General features: G+C 36.9%; 1 protein-coding gene across 1 annotated transcript; it reads left to right on the top strand.

Annotated features, from left to right (window-relative positions):
* Positions 1 to 127: 127 nt before the first annotated feature.
* LOC100372026 (eukaryotic translation initiation factor 3 subunit G-like) lies at positions 128 to 15,654 on the top strand. The gene is made up of 10 exons (XM_006818357.3): positions 128 to 203; positions 293 to 345; positions 5,305 to 5,393; positions 6,626 to 6,685; positions 7,288 to 7,392; positions 7,859 to 8,015; positions 9,243 to 9,353; positions 12,876 to 13,009; positions 14,948 to 15,054; positions 15,540 to 15,654. The coding sequence occupies exons 1-10, from the start codon at positions 184 to 186 to the stop codon at positions 15,553 to 15,555; spliced, it is 852 nt and encodes a 283-aa protein (XP_006818420.1). The 5' UTR covers positions 128 to 183; the 3' UTR covers positions 15,556 to 15,654.
* Positions 15,655 to 15,973: the final 319 nt, after the last annotated feature.

The following is a 15,973-nucleotide window of genomic DNA, read 5'->3' as shown; positions in this document are numbered from 1 at the left end:
CTTGAATTTTGAAATGAATATCATTATCATTATTATTATCATTATTTAGATTTTGATAAATGTCGCGAATTACTTATAAAAATCAATTGTACAAATTGTAACTTGGGTTACTTGTTTTTTTACAATAAGCTACGGGATCTTAATCTGCCATCATTTTGTTTCACACACACTCTATCTTTCGCAATGCCGTCGGCGGACACAGAGTAAGCATATTTTGAGTTTGTCTTCTCTTTTAGTGGAATAGTTTGTTTGTCAATTAACAATTATGTGTTGTCGTTGTTTTATTTTACAGCACTAAGCCTAGTTGGGCCGATCAAGTGGAAGAAGAAGTTCCTGGAGAAGACGGTGAGACGATCACGTATTTCCTCCACTGTTACTGTATACATTAGTAAAATTGCCATATTTCGTTCTTCTCACTTTCTCTTCGGACGTCACCGTTGTCGTTTTATACTTACAGTTGATTAGAACAAACCACCACGAAAAAAAAGCCTACATAAGTCTTTGTTGTGGTGTCAGTGGTGTGTGAACCATGTTTAGTACTTGTAGCGTGTGTGTGTAATAAGTTGAGATTGGGGGGGGGGGGGTATTTTCAATCCATGTATATTCCTCTCAGGTATGGAGCTCTGTGCTCTGGATACTTACAGCGAGCGCAAGATATTTACATACACCTAACTCGCGCACCCGGTAGGTAATTACCGAGAGACTTTGCAACATCCCCAGACACTTTGCTAGACTCCCCAACGACCGTTGTAGACGCAATAAAGTTATATACACTCACATGACAGTTAATCAAAACACCGGACGGGGGTTTCAGATGGGTTCAACTATTACAACGTGTAAGCGCCCAGTCAAACATTTATCAAACAGTGTTTTATTCATTGTTGTTGTCGGACACTTTATTATGTCATGCATAGATATGCTCGTTTATTAAAAATTATTTACTAATAAATAAATTCTATTTTGAACGTTTCATTAATATAATAAACCTTGTTAATACAAATATGTAATACAACACCCCTAACATATAATGGAATTACCATCGCGAGAACAGTTTAGTTTTTTTCAGTGTAGTTTCTGGATTCAAGTTTGAATTGCTCGCTGACTATAAAATTATTGCTATTATGCCAAAGCGTGTAAACGAAAACACTCGGAAGGAGATTATTCGTCTTTTCTTTGATGGAAATAGTTTGCGAATGATCGCCGAGGAAGTTGGACTAGCGAGGGCAACGGTCCAAGGGATTGTGAGGCATTTCCTTCGCACTGGTTGGTTACGTTCCGACAAGAGTAGCGGCCGTCGTCGACTTAAATCTACACAGGAAATCGTTGAGTTTATGGAATTTCGTCTCTTACAGAAACCATCCCTAACGGCAAAGGAAATACGCATGTCTCTCTTGAGGGAAAATATTTGCGTACAGGAAAATTTGCCTTCGGTGCATATGGTACATCATATAATGAAAAGTGATTTGAATTATTCGTTCAAAAAAATAAGTCAAACTCCTACTGAGCAAGTTACTGAAAGAAATATGGAACGAATATTACAATATATAGACACTGTTTCTCAGCTTGATCCACAAACTTTGCACTTTTTCGACGAGACTGGTGTGAAGAGAACGACGCCAAATCGCAATTACGGTCACAGTTTACGCGGTCAAAGAGCTGTCGAGTTTCAACGCTATGCTTCTGACGTAAATTTTACAGTGAATCTCTTACACAACGCCCGAGGTGTAAGTAACTTCAACATTTTAGACGGTCCTTCCAATGGACTCGAAATGCTTAATTTTTTTGAAGAGACCTTGGAGTTATTCGACGAGAATGGGCAACATGTATTGTCACCAGGCGATACAGTAATAATGGATAATTGTGGTTTTCACCATGGCCGAATAACTGAGCCAGTGCTTCGTGAAATGTTGGCAACAAGAAATGTTACGCTACTTTTTCAACCACCATACTCACCTGAATTTACTTCATGTGAAATGTGTTTTCGTCAAGTGAAGAGAAAATTACGAGAAAATGATATGTTTGCCGTGTTGTTTACCGAGACTGCTATTATTGACGGACTTGCATCAATAACGCCCTTGATGTCGCGCAATTTCTTTCGTTTTTGTGGAATTGCCATAGACTAGATAACATTAAAAAACATACTAAATTTTGCTGGTGGAGCTTTACCACAAAACTTACTGGAAAGTGTAAATTGATAAATAAACATGTTTTTTCTTCAAAAATTTTGTTGATTATTTTTTTATACAAGTTGCGTATGGGGTAGGTCTGCCACTAAAATTAATTGTTACAGGGTTAGGGTTGACCAATAGAAACACTGGATGGAGAGATAAAACCGTTGAAATTATTTAAATTCTTTACTTAGTTTGAGGTTAGATCATTGTTGATTATTTTGTTTTCATAACAATTCGTTTCCCTGGAGTTTCAAATAATGATCAATCTTTTAAAATTAAAGTGTGTTTTACTGTTTGTGTGGCTTATTCAATCATGATATCACCCAGTTTTTGCACAATTCGTATTTTTTGTTGTTCTTCGGCTAGATATGTATATATAATTTTAGTGGCCATGAAAGTATGCTCACTCAGATAAGTAATATTTAAGCAAAATGGATCTTTAACGGCAACAACAGCACCGTGACCTGACCGAGTTGAAAAAGAAGCAGCGACACGCGACACTTCATCTGCTTGGTCAACAAAATGTGAAATGTCATTGAAATTTAGAAAGTTGCTTGGGCGCGCTCAAAATATTATTAAATCCTGAATAAATGACAAAACAAATTATTACATGTCATGAATTAGTTTTTGTTCGGTTCACATGCAACGTCTAGTTGGTAGTATTTCGATCCTGAAATACACGTCATATAAATATGGCTTGCGTTAAACTTTAGCACTGAAGCGAAGCCATCGAGAACCATGAAAAACATGGATCTCCGCCATAAAAATACACATATTAGTGGTTATCCAGCACACATAGTACAATAAAGTGTATTATGAACAAGTTTTTTTATTTTCACCAAGAGTATAGCATAATGACGGTAACATTACATATGATGTAGTTTAGTTCAGTTCAGTCAATATGGTAGGCGCTAAACGATAAAACCAACGAGAAACAAATAAAGCACATACTGCAAGCTCATTATAGAAACTCAAAATATAAATCTGATTTTCGAATTTACTGTTTGTTGTTTGTTGACTGATTTTGTTGCGGCCGCCTCCAAAAGTGCATGCACATTGTTTGCGGCGTTGAATGTCCCGATGTTTGCCTGCTCGATCGTCCCTGTCCCAGTGGGTAGTCCCATGCCTCGCGAAGTTACATCAGGGTGATTTGCTATGGATGTTTCCATTTTGGCGTCACGGTGATATACTAGAGAGTTAATTTGTTCCGTACCAGTAATTTGCGGGGTGTTTTGACTCTGTCCCGTACCAGTACCGGTGATTTGTAGGGTGCTTTGCATCTGCCCTGTGTCAGTAAACTGACCCTGTCCCATGCCAATAAGCCATTCATGTTGACCCATAGTTGGCGTGATTTGAGAAGACAAACTACATAAATTCATTGATTCGGGTGTCGGTGGTAAACTTGAATATTGAGATAGTAAGGGTCGAGGAGCTGTTGCTGGTGTAATTGGGGCTAGGTGACGATATTCTACTGTCCCATAATACTCTGGGAACCCACGGAACCCCGTATTAGTGGCATTAAACCATGGATAAGGCCAGGGTGGATAATAAGGTCCGTTGTTAAAATAGTCCTGCATACGCTCTCTTTGGCGACAACGTTCATGTGTGTTATTTTCTGACTCATCAAAGTCGGTATTTTCTGTAATTTTTCTCCTCTTTGGTTGCCCCGACAACTCTTCGTCACTGTCATGGGAGGACTTTATTGGAGAGTCTGCAACAACAAAAAATACACATTTAATTATACTGTATATTCAACGCTAGTCTCACAGCCTATAACATTAAAATATTGACGAATGTGTTACAGGGTGTAAAAAAGAATGAGTATACTCATAAATATAATTATTAAAATATCGAGTGGGCTCACCTTTTAGCAGTCCATATACAACTTTGCAACTATCAGGTGCGTTCTGCACTCCGGAAAATTCCGCTGACTGTTTCTTTAAAGCAAGTAGAAATTCTGTTCTGTCTGTTTGTGGGCTGTCCTGGGTTGGCAAACTATTGACATTGCTATTGTATGCTTTACGCAATATGCTGATATCTCTCAGTAGTTCCAATCTACCCGCCTTGGATCGTGCACTGTACTTCTCCGGGAAAGCTGCTTGTAATCTGGGTGTGATTGTTGTGGTGAAAACGGACATTGCACGGCTATGAAAGTCGCGTAGCTGTTTAAGTTCGTTTTCTTTGCCTGTTATCTCCTTTGTAAGCTTGGCTTTGCGGTCTTTCATTTTTTTAATTCGGGCCACATAATCTTGTTTATGTTTGTCCTTTCTCCCACAGAATATGTAATCACGACACGGTTCACCGACTAAACAGCCATCACTGTTACGGTTTCCAGTAGCTTTGTGGCCTTTGCGATGGCAAATTTGGCACATACTTCTGATGTTGGCACCAACGGGCTCAGGCTCTTGAACGGGGCGATCCAATTCGGCCCTCTGTGGCGCTATCGCCAATCTCTCGTCTTTTAAACATGAAATTTCTTTCACGAGGGCGTCTTCTTTCTGTTTCTTCCAATTCGTGGGTCAATTGCAATTTTCGGCAATATTTCCAAATTCCAACTGTTTAGGTTGACTACCAGTTATAGATTCGGAATTACCTAACCGATTTGGTGCTGGTGAACAACCCTCTGTGATTATAACTTTTATACGGAGGTAATCGGCATTGGGCACGGTCTTGGCACATCGAAACATGTCCTGCATGTCAAAGTCGCAGTCCGACAATGTTACGGAGATCCCTTAATGACAGGAATGGTGTTGAGCTCATTTAAATATACTAAATTTCTAAATACTGTAAAGTGGTTAATTATTCACTGGGTTTTAATTTTGCTTATTTCGCTGACTGGAAAATGCGCTAAATTAAAACCCAGTGAATATGTAAAATTAGCATAAAACACATTATCCAAATGATAAAATCGTGAATTAAAAACTCACTGAATATGCCTGAAATGGTAAATCAGCGAAATTAAAACCCATTGAAAATTAATCATTTCACAGTATTGGACAATCTTACTAGAACTTACTGGAAAGGTGAGAGGATTGTTTCTCTGAAGGAAAATGATGGTTTACTTGTGTTTGAATAATTTCGCTTTGTTCTGGAGGGCCAAATTAACAATGAATATTAATCATTGTGTTTGTAGATACATTGCCGCCTTCAACTGAAGAAATTAACGGAGATACAAAGATTGTTACAGATTATAAACTCAATGAAGATGGAAAGAAAGTTAAGGTGAGTGACAGGATATTTGTTTGAGTGTTACTGGATACCGGTCTGAGTGTTACTGGATACCGGTCTGAGTGTTACTGGATACCGGTCTGAGTGTTACTGGATACCGGTCTGAGTGTTACTGGATACCGGTCTGAGTGTTACTGGATACCGGTCTGAGTGTTACTGGATACTGGTCTGAGTGTTACTGGATACCGGTCTGAGTGTTACTGGATACCGGTCTGAGTGTTACTGGATACCGGTCTGAGTGTTACTGGATACCGTTCTGAGTGTTACTGGATACCGGTCTGAGTGTTACTGGATACCGGTCTGAGTGTTACTGGATACCGGTCTGAGTGTTACTGGATACCGGTCTGAGTGTTGCTGGATACCGGTCTGAGTGTTGCTGGATACCGGTCTGAGTGTTGCTGGATACCGGTCTGAGTGTTGCTGGATACCGGTCTGAGTGTTGCTGGATACCGGTCTGAGTGTTGCTGGATACCGGTCTGAGTGTTGCTGGATACCGGTCTGAGTGTAGCTGGATACCGGTCTGAGTGTAGCTGGATACCGGTCTGAGTGTAGCTGGATACCGGTCTGAGTGTAGCTGGATACCGGTCTGAGTGTAGCTGGATACCGGTCTGAGTGTAGCTGGATACCGGTCTGAGTGTTACTGGATACCGGTCTGAGTGTTACTGGATACCGGTCTGAGTGTTACTGGATACCGGTCTGAGTGTTACTGGATACCGGTCTGAGTGTTACTGGATACCGGTCTGAGTGTTACTGGATACCGGTCTGAGTGTTACTGGATACCGGTCTGAGTGTTACTGGATACCGGTCTGAGTGTTGCTGGATACCGGTCTGAGTGTTGCTGGATACCGGTCTGAGTGTTGCTGGATACCGGTCTGAGTGTTGCTGGATACCGGTCTGAGTGTTGCTGGATACCGGTCTGAGTGTTGCTGGATACCGGTCTGAGTGTTACTGGATACCGGTCTGAGTGTTACTGGATACCGGTTTATGAGGAGCCAGATTACAAGGTTGGGGTGGAGTGCATACTGGTTTGAGTATACTAGTAACTGGATACAGGTTTGAGTATACCTAGATACCAGTTATACTGGTATACTGAAAACCAGTGTGATTGCTGAAAAACTTGTGGTGCTTTCCAATTTACTTGTCATCTGCACTTATCTATAACACAGTCCATTTAAGCAGTAATAGAAGTTTGAAAGTGATAGTAAATTATAGATTTTTTATTTCAGTGTGTAAGAACATTTAAAATTGAAAAGTTAAAAGCTTCAAGGACAGTCGCAGCCAGAAAGGCAAGTATTATATTCATGTCAGTTTAAATTTGTTGTTGTTATTCTGCTAAGCATATACTGTGAAATACTTTATTTTCGCTGGAATTAATTTTCGCTGAAAAGGCTTTCTGGTTGTTTTGTATGGAATTTATTTTTACTGATTTTTGATGAGTTTAATGTGAAATATAGGAAAAAAAGTATATTCACTGGATTTTATTTTCACGGAATCATCCATTCAGCGAAAATAAATTCCAAGCGAAAATAAAGTAAGAAAAAAAGGTGGACCACTTGTAACCATTGATCGCCATAGCAACAACCATATGAACTATCATGGTTGTGATATGGAAAGAACATTGTGGTAACAAGGACCATGGGAAATAGCTAATACCCCATTGTACAGAACATTTTATTTTATTTTCAGGAAGGCTACTCTAAAATATAGTAGAAATATTTTACATGTAAAGTCGCTTATTTTTGTTGCTGTAAATTTTCGCGATAATTTGAAATATTTCTTGAGAACAAAATTTTGCTGTGAAATGTTAGGAATTTCAAGTTTTTCTTGATTTTTGCTTTGTGCAAGATTAAAACTTTTTGAAAATTTTTGTTCTTTCTTTGTTTTTTAGAATTGGCCTAAATTTGGTCAGTCTCAGAATGACAAACCTGGTCCAAATCCAGCCACGACTGCAATAGCTGAAGATGTATTTATGGCCTTCAGCACAACTAAAGAAGTGAGTACGACATGGAATGTACATTTTGAACAAAAATCACATCAGAACAAATTTGTACAACTTGTAAAGTATAAATGCACCTCTATTGGAGATGTGATTCTACAGTAAAATACATAAATTATTTTAGCTAGAATGAATTTTTGCTGAAGACTTTTGGAGCATTCTGTATCGAAAAAAGGAAACTGTAAAGGGGTTAATTATTCACTGGGTTTTAATTTTGCTTATTTCGCTGACTGGAAAATGCGTTAAATTAAAACCCAGTCAATATGTAAAATTTAGCATAGAACACATTATCTAAATGATAAAACTGTGAATTTAAAACCCACTGAATATGCCTGAAATGTTAAATCAGCTGGACTTTATTTTCACTGAATTTTACAGTAATGGAGCAAATATAGTATAGCAGACAGATATAACACACTAGATCATCTATTTACAATGTTCAATATCAATCATGTTTATTTAGGAAACGTTGAACCAAACTGAAGAAGATCCATTAAAAAAACTTGGCCAGCAAAGGATAGTGCAGTGTCGTGTCTGCAAAGGTGACCATTGGACTACCAAATGTCCTTATAAGGATACCTTAGAACCGCTACAAAAGGAAGAGGAAGACAAAACTAAAGGTATATTCGTTACTAGTGTACTTCCCCTGCCATAAACCCAGGGGTCTCAACATGTAAAATCGGGCAAAGTAAGGGATGGGCTTATACCAGAGGACCACCTCAGAAAAGATGATTTTTTGGGGGGTTTAACATTATAACCATCTTCCCAATTATCCAAATTACATCTTTCGTTCACCACGCTTGGTGGAATACAGCTTTTTAAAAACAAAATAGACCATTTTTCGTTCACTGCGAGAATCACGCGTTATGCGTGAAATCGAACGTAAAAACAGGACAAACAAAGGTCATAGCGTCGTAGTCGCGTCAAACATCGCGTGGGATTCGACAAACGCGAAAGTATTTTGGGGGGACATTTCCATGCTTAATAATGTGCTGTCCACATTTGATGATAGGCAATTTCGATTAAGTAAGGGTATTCGGAAGCAATATTCCTCTGTCGAAGATCGGCCGCTCGGTGTGAGCTACGAAATAAGGAAATTCGAGTTCAAAATCAAATCGTTCGATTTTTGCGGCAGACGCTAGACGCGCGTCTTTCATGCATCTCGCAAGATCTCGCAATTGTACGGAAAATCACCTATTGCGAAATGAGTCATCATTGATTTCTGACATTCTACAATAAAGAAACAAACGTGTTCATAAAAATACATGAATTTTATTGCAGTACAATTTACATACATGCACGTGACCATCTGAATTTACGGTGTAAAAATGGCTTGGGTTTGTGGGAAAATAGTCAAAGGCATGATTTTTATCATCTTTGTTGTGTTGTGTTCAATTGTACACAAACTCTCCATGCAAAACAATTTCTGCCATGATGTCTTTCAGCACTAACAGGTCAAGTCCTTCATTAACTAATCAAAATACTGTGTTATACTGATGAAGTAGTAGTAGTAGTAGTAGTCCAGAGTTTTAAATCCGGTTTGGTCTCCGAAGACGAGGGTGGCCGGATTCACCTTAAACTAGTGGCAATAATGGTTGTAACTGCCATTTAAGTTTTTTTTGGAGCATGAGATAATTGGCCGGATGCCCTTCCTGACACCAATCCACTGTTTCGGCAGTGGGCCTAGCCTTTGAGGGAAATGTTTTCGTAATGCGGTAGTGAATCACGGCAATGTTAAAATGTTAGTACTGTATGCCCTCAACTCGTTGAATGTCTAAAAATAGAGGGGTGATCTTATGCAATGCAAGTTTAATATGTAATTATTATAAATTGTAATTACTTTGTAGCTGCCAAGCCAGAACCACCCAAACCAGATGGAAAGACTGGTAAATATGTGCCACCTAGTATGAGAGATGGTGCTGGGAGAGGACGTGGAGAATCTATGCAGCCACGTAGAGGTAATGATTGTCATTTCTGCACTCTTAGTTAATGTAATGTATTTAAATAATATCACGTGCTTGTGAGGGTAAATTTCACGATTTGTTGCCTGCCCAAGGGATGGTGGTCATAACCATAATATTGATGATGGCAGTAGTTTCAGTGACGTCATGTAATATACCCATGTCATATCCATTTTTATTTGATGTCATGTGACAGAGTCTCGACCAATCACAGCATGCGTGACAGCAGTGAGATGTGATAAACATGCTTACATGTATATTGCTACATGCTATTTTAGCAAATTTGATTAATTGCATGAATTAACAGAATTTGTATTTAATTTGGCTAAATTCGTTAAAATAACATGGTAGCTAAAAAGTCCTGATATAGTGGTTACCAGCGTCCATTTGTATGAAGTCGTACATTGCATCAAGAGCACCATTGCAGATAAAGACATTCACAGTGTTATATTGAAGACATTGCACACTAGATCAACTCAACATATTTAATGACCATGTGAGCTTCATTAGAAATACATAAAGATAATAATAATAGTAATAATAATAACTTTATTGACATTATTCATTTTGAATAGAACATAGTCAAATACTCTTCTAAGAAACAAAGCAAAAATAACAATAGATGAAAATAAATATACTGTTGACACTGGTTTAGAAAATCGCACTTTCGTTAATATAAATTGCCAGTTCTATATGTATGTTGCCCATAATATATATAAACTTTGCTTCGTTATCTAACATATTGAAATGATGATTTGAGGTTTGTGCTGATTGAAATCTTGCTTCTTTGTGATGTGGACAATCAATCAGAAAGTAAAATTCATCCTCAACTTTATGAGTACCACACCTTTCACACATTCTATCATCTACTTTTGTTTTTGGTCTTGTATGACGACCTTTCTCTATCATTAAATTATGATCACTAATTCTGAGTTTGCATACATATTTTCTATAAATTGAATTTTTGACTCCCGTGTGCGAAGCGCAAAAAGGGAGTCTTTGCAGTTAGTGTGTCTGTATGTGTGTTTGTGTGTGGGTGGGGGTGTGTGTGTGTGTGTGTGTGTGCGTGTGTGTGTCCGTCTGTTCCACTGATATCTCAAGAACCATACATCAGTTTTTGATGAAACTTGGTGCATAGATGCTCTGGGCCAATGCGCAGATTTGATTAGGTTTTGGTAAAAATCCATGCATATTAATTACCTAATTTGCATGATAATTAGCTGATTTTTAGCTGTTCCATGACTGTTCCACTGATATCTAAAGAACCACTCATTGGATTTTGATGAAACTTGGCACACAGATGCTCCAAACTAATGCACAGATTTGATTAGTTTTGGGTAAAAATTTGTACAATATTAATTACCTAATTTGCATAATGATTAATCAATTTTCGGCTTTTCCACTTATATCTCAAGTACTAATCATCATATTTCAATAAAACTTATTACATAGATGTCATAGGACACTGCACAGACCTGATAGTTTTTAATGTAATATCAGTATATATTAATTAGCTAATTTGCATAATTAATTTTCAGCTTTTGATATTTCAAGTAGTAATCATCACATTTCAATGACACTTGATACATAGATGTCATAGGACACTGCACAGACCTGATAGTTTTTAATGTAATATCAGTATATATTAATTAGCTAATTTGCATAATTAATTAATTTTCAGCTTTTGATATTTCAAGTAGTAATCATCACATTTCAATGACACTTGGTACATAGATGTCATAGGACACTGCACAGACCTGATAGTTTTTAGGGTAATATGAGTACATATTAATTACCTAATTTGCATAATTAATTAATTTTCAGCTTTTGATATTTCAAGTAGTAATCACATTTCAATGAAATTTGGTACATAGATGTCATAGGACACTGCACAGACCTGATAGTTTTTAGGGTAATATCAGTATATATTAATTAGCTAATTTGCATAATTAATTAATTTTCAGGTTTTGATATTTCAAGTAGTAATCATTACATTTCAATGAGACTTGCTACATAGATCTTCTAGGATTATGCAGACACCTGATTAGTTTTAATTGGATATTAATTACCTAATTTGCATGATGTTCCACTGATATATAAACAACCACAAATTGGATTTTAATGAAACTTTTAAAGAGAACTATGCAGAAACCCAATTAGTTTTTGGTAAATATTTATGCTTATTAATCACCTAATTAACATAATTAATTAACACTGATATCTCAATTACTGATCATCACATTTGAATAAAATTTGGTACATAAATGCTCTAGGACAATAGACAGGCCTGATTAATTTTGATTAATATTAATTCTCTAATTAGCATAATAATTCATAATTTTTTTGTTCTGTTCTGTTCATATTAGTTACCTGATTTACATAATTAGTTTTCAGCTTTTCCATCAATATCTCATGTACAAGTAATTTTGAATTAATTTTTAATGTGTCTTCAATACTCTCAGCACACGGGAGTTCTTTCTAAGCTTCTTTGATTAATTTTTGTCAATTACTGCTCTGTTTTAAATTCTTTCTTGAATTTACAGTACGTTATCATATCTGGATGTATATCTGGAACACTGTTGCAAATTCAACCAATGCATCTCTGATGGTGTTTTTGTTATTAAACACATACATACATGTATGTACCTTTCTTATAAGTTGCACCACCTAGTGATGATGCACGTCTACGTTTTGTATGACGTAAATGGGTGAATGAAAGGCCATGCAAATCATTAATGATTAGAAACGTGATCATCAAATATGTTTTCCCGTTGTAAATGATGAATGACTTGAATCAGATGAAAAGTTGACTTTGTCATCATTAGAGGACACAACATGTAGGGATGTTGAATTGAGCAGAAGATTGTTATGAACAAAATGGTGAAAATAGTGACAATTTATGAATTATATTTGTGACATTCATTCCGTGAAAATTGTATGCAGGGTATACCGGTATACATATGTTTGTCACCATATCTGTAAATGACAGCTATGGTCAAAATAGGTAATATTTTAATGATTCACTATACAACAAATGCAAAATTGTTATTCATATGGGCTTCTAAAAGTGTGATTTTTGATGTACATGTATGTATCACTGTGATTGGCCTACACCATGACAGTATGGCTACCTTGGGTTGTGCATGTCATACATCAAAACAGTAAAGACAGTTCTAAAAATAAAATGATCTTTTGCACATTTTGCATGTCATGCAATGAGATGTGTATTGTGGTATGATGGTGTGAATGTTTTAAGACCAAAAAGCGACAGTCGTGTGTTCCTGTGACACAAAATATCAAAGTGGAACCGTTCATGTAGAGGGGTCTGTCACTACTGCATACCCAGATATTATGGCTGGTATTATGGCTTGTACATACACCCAGAAACTCACCAGTACTTGAAATACCACAACTGCAAGGACCTATCTACAGATACATACACCCAGAAACTCGCTGGTACTTGAAGTGCCATAACTGCAAATGTTACTTGTGTATTTATCATCATTTAATATATTTCAGATGAGGGAGCTACAATCCGTGTTACCAACCTTTCTGAAGATACTCGTGAATCTGATTTACAAGAATTATTCAGACCATTTGGTACAATATCCAGAATATACTTGGCTAAAGATAAAGTCACTGGTCAATCAAAGGTCAGTATTTTGGTTATAATTTGAAATGTTTGAATTTGAACTCTGGTGCTGTTGCCTTCTAGTACATTCAAACCTGTCTATTAAGGACAGTTAGTGGACTGAGCCAAACCATCCTTTATAGACAGGTGGTCTTTATATTGTCAATCAAAGATCAGTATTTTGGTTATAATTTGAAATGTTTGAATTTGAACTGTGGTGCTGTTGCCTTCTAGTACATTCAAACCTGTCTATTAAGGACAGTTAGTGGACTGAGCCAAACCATCCTTTATAGACAGGTGGTCTTTATATTGTCAATCAAAGGTTAGTACTTTGGTTGTAATTTGAAATGTTTGAATTTGAACTCTGGTGCTGTTGCCTTCTAGTACATTCAAACCTGTCTATTAAGGACAGTTAGTGGACTGAGCCAAACCGTCCTTTATAGACTGGTGGTCTTTATATTGTCAATCAAAGGTCAGTATTTTGGTTGAAATTCAAAAGTATTATTCTGTTATTTGAACTGTGATGAACTCTGGTGCTGTTGCCTTCTAGTACATTCAAACCTGTCTATTAAGGACAGTTAGTGGACTGAGCCAAACCGTCCTTTATAGACAGGTGGTCTTTATATTGTCAATCAAAGGTCAGTATTTTGGTTATATTTTGAAATGTTTGAATTTGAACTCAGGTGCTGTTGCCTTCTAGTTCATTCAAACCTGTCTATTAAGGACAGACGGGGGACTGAGCCAAACCGTCCTTTATAGACAGGTGGTCTTTATATTGTCAATCAAAGGTCAGTATTTTGGTTGAAATTCAAAAGTATTATTCTGTTATTTGAACTGTGATGAACTCTGGTGCTGTTGCCTTCTAGTACATTCAAACCTGTCTATTAAGGACAGTTAGTGGACTGAGCCAAACCGTCCTTTATAGACTGGTGGTCTTTATATTGTCAATCAAAGGTCAGTATTTTGGTTGAAATTCAAAAGTATTATTCTGTTATTTGAACTGTGATGAACTCTGGTGCTGTTGCCTTCTAGTACATTCAAACCTGTCTATTAAGGACAGTTAGTGGACTGAGCCAAACCGTCCTTTATAGACAGGTGGTCTTTATATTGTCAATCAAAGGTCAGTATTTTGGTTATATTTTGAAATGTTTGAATTTGAACTCAGGTGCTGTTGCCTTCTAGTTCATTCAAACCTGTCTATTAAGGACAGACGGGGGACTGAGCCAAACCGTCCTTTATAGACTGGTGGTCTTTATATTGTCAATCAAAGGTCAGTATTTTGGTTATATTTTGAAATGTTTGAATTTGAACTCAGGTGCTGTTGCCTTCTAGTTCATTCAAACCTGTCTATTAAGGACAGACGGGGGACTGAGCCAAACCGTCCTTTATAGACAGGTGGTCTTTATATTGTCAATCAAAGGTCAGTATTTTGGTTGAAATTCAAAAGTATTATTCTGTTATTTGAACTGTGATGAACTCTGGTGCTGTTGCCTTCTAGTACATTCAAACCTGTCTATTAAGGACAGTCAGTGGACTGAGCCAAACTGTCCTTTATAGACAGGTGGTCTTTATATGGTGATGACCTAATTCAATCATGAATATTGATCAACTTGTCAATGATCGGTATTCTACTGTACTGTCCATCACATTCCTTCATTTGTATTGCTGATTGTACACTGACAAAATGCACAGGCAAAGGTGTCGTGTTTGCAAAAAAAAAAACATGTGCTGAAGACATTGTTGATTCAGAAAGTCAAAAGTACCGGAAATGAACCAAGTTGACTGTACACAGCTTTACAGTTTGTTGCATGCGTTGACGTGTCAAAACTACCCAAAGGAAATGTGTTTTTTTTTATTTAGAAAGAGGGTCAAAAACTGGAAATATGGTTTATTGAGAATGACCATGAAAATGATCCCTCAGTAAAATGTTTTGCCCATGTTTCTTTATTTTTTCTTGCAGGGTTTTGCTTTCATTAATTTCCATCGGCGTGAAGATGCTGCTCGGGCGATCCAGGGAGTATCAGGATTTGGTTATGATCATCTTATATTGAATGTTGAATGGGCAAAGTAAGTTTTCCAATTTTTACTACTCCTGGCTGTAATAATTTGGAACAGAAGTGAAACTTTTTGAATCCATGTGTATAAGACACTGTTCAATAGTGTTAACAAATGAAATTAGAATATGCAATTAAATGGGATGCCAAAGTGATTGCCAACATTCAAATTACAAATGAACTCGCATGCAGCTTCAAACCATTAGAATTATATAAATCTCCCCTCCAAATAAGATTCAACATTCATTTTGTACCGAATGTCCAATTTGCTTATTTTAGGTTTTGATCCGAAATTATATTTTGTGAAAGGTGGCAAAGGTTGACTTTGACATTCAAGGGTTGAATGAAGAAACAATCTTAAACAACCATGCAATGATTAATATTGCAAACGCTAACACTTTCTTTCATTTCGGCTATCCGTGGAAGCTTCAAGCAAACAAAGAATTTTTGGTATATTCATTGTATCTATTTATTATGTCTCATGGTTTTTTTTTACAGACCCTCTGGAACGTAGATTACCTACCGTAATGCTGAACATAATTGTTATTTTAGTTTATCGTTATGTTGTATCACTTGTAAGTTTAAAGACAATAAATATATTGATACAATTAAATGTTGTAAATAACTTGTACTTTCTGGCCACTGTCTGTTGTAATAATTGCATAGATGCTTTTCAAGGAGAATGTTCACAACGCTCTCAGGATGCTACCACAGATGGGAAATATACATGTTGAAGGCTTGTAATAATATAAGGTTATTACGAGAATACCTTAAAGTATGCACAAAGACAGTACAGCTAGAGTATTATTGACCATTGCGCAGCGGAGGTCGATGTGCGGTGTACTGTCTGAGTGCATATTTTGAGATATTCTCGTAATAGCCTTATTATTATACATTTTTTCCTTCCAAGGATGCATCATGGGAATGCCGAA

The sequence above is a fragment of the Saccoglossus kowalevskii genome, chromosome 17, assembly GCF_978046115.1.
Source record: "Saccoglossus kowalevskii chromosome 17, keSacKowa6.1, whole genome shotgun sequence".
Classification (NCBI taxonomy): domain Eukaryota; kingdom Metazoa; phylum Hemichordata; class Enteropneusta; family Harrimaniidae; genus Saccoglossus; species Saccoglossus kowalevskii.
The sequence above is the reverse complement of the archived record's forward strand: the minus strand, read 5'-3'. Positions and strand labels throughout refer to the sequence as shown.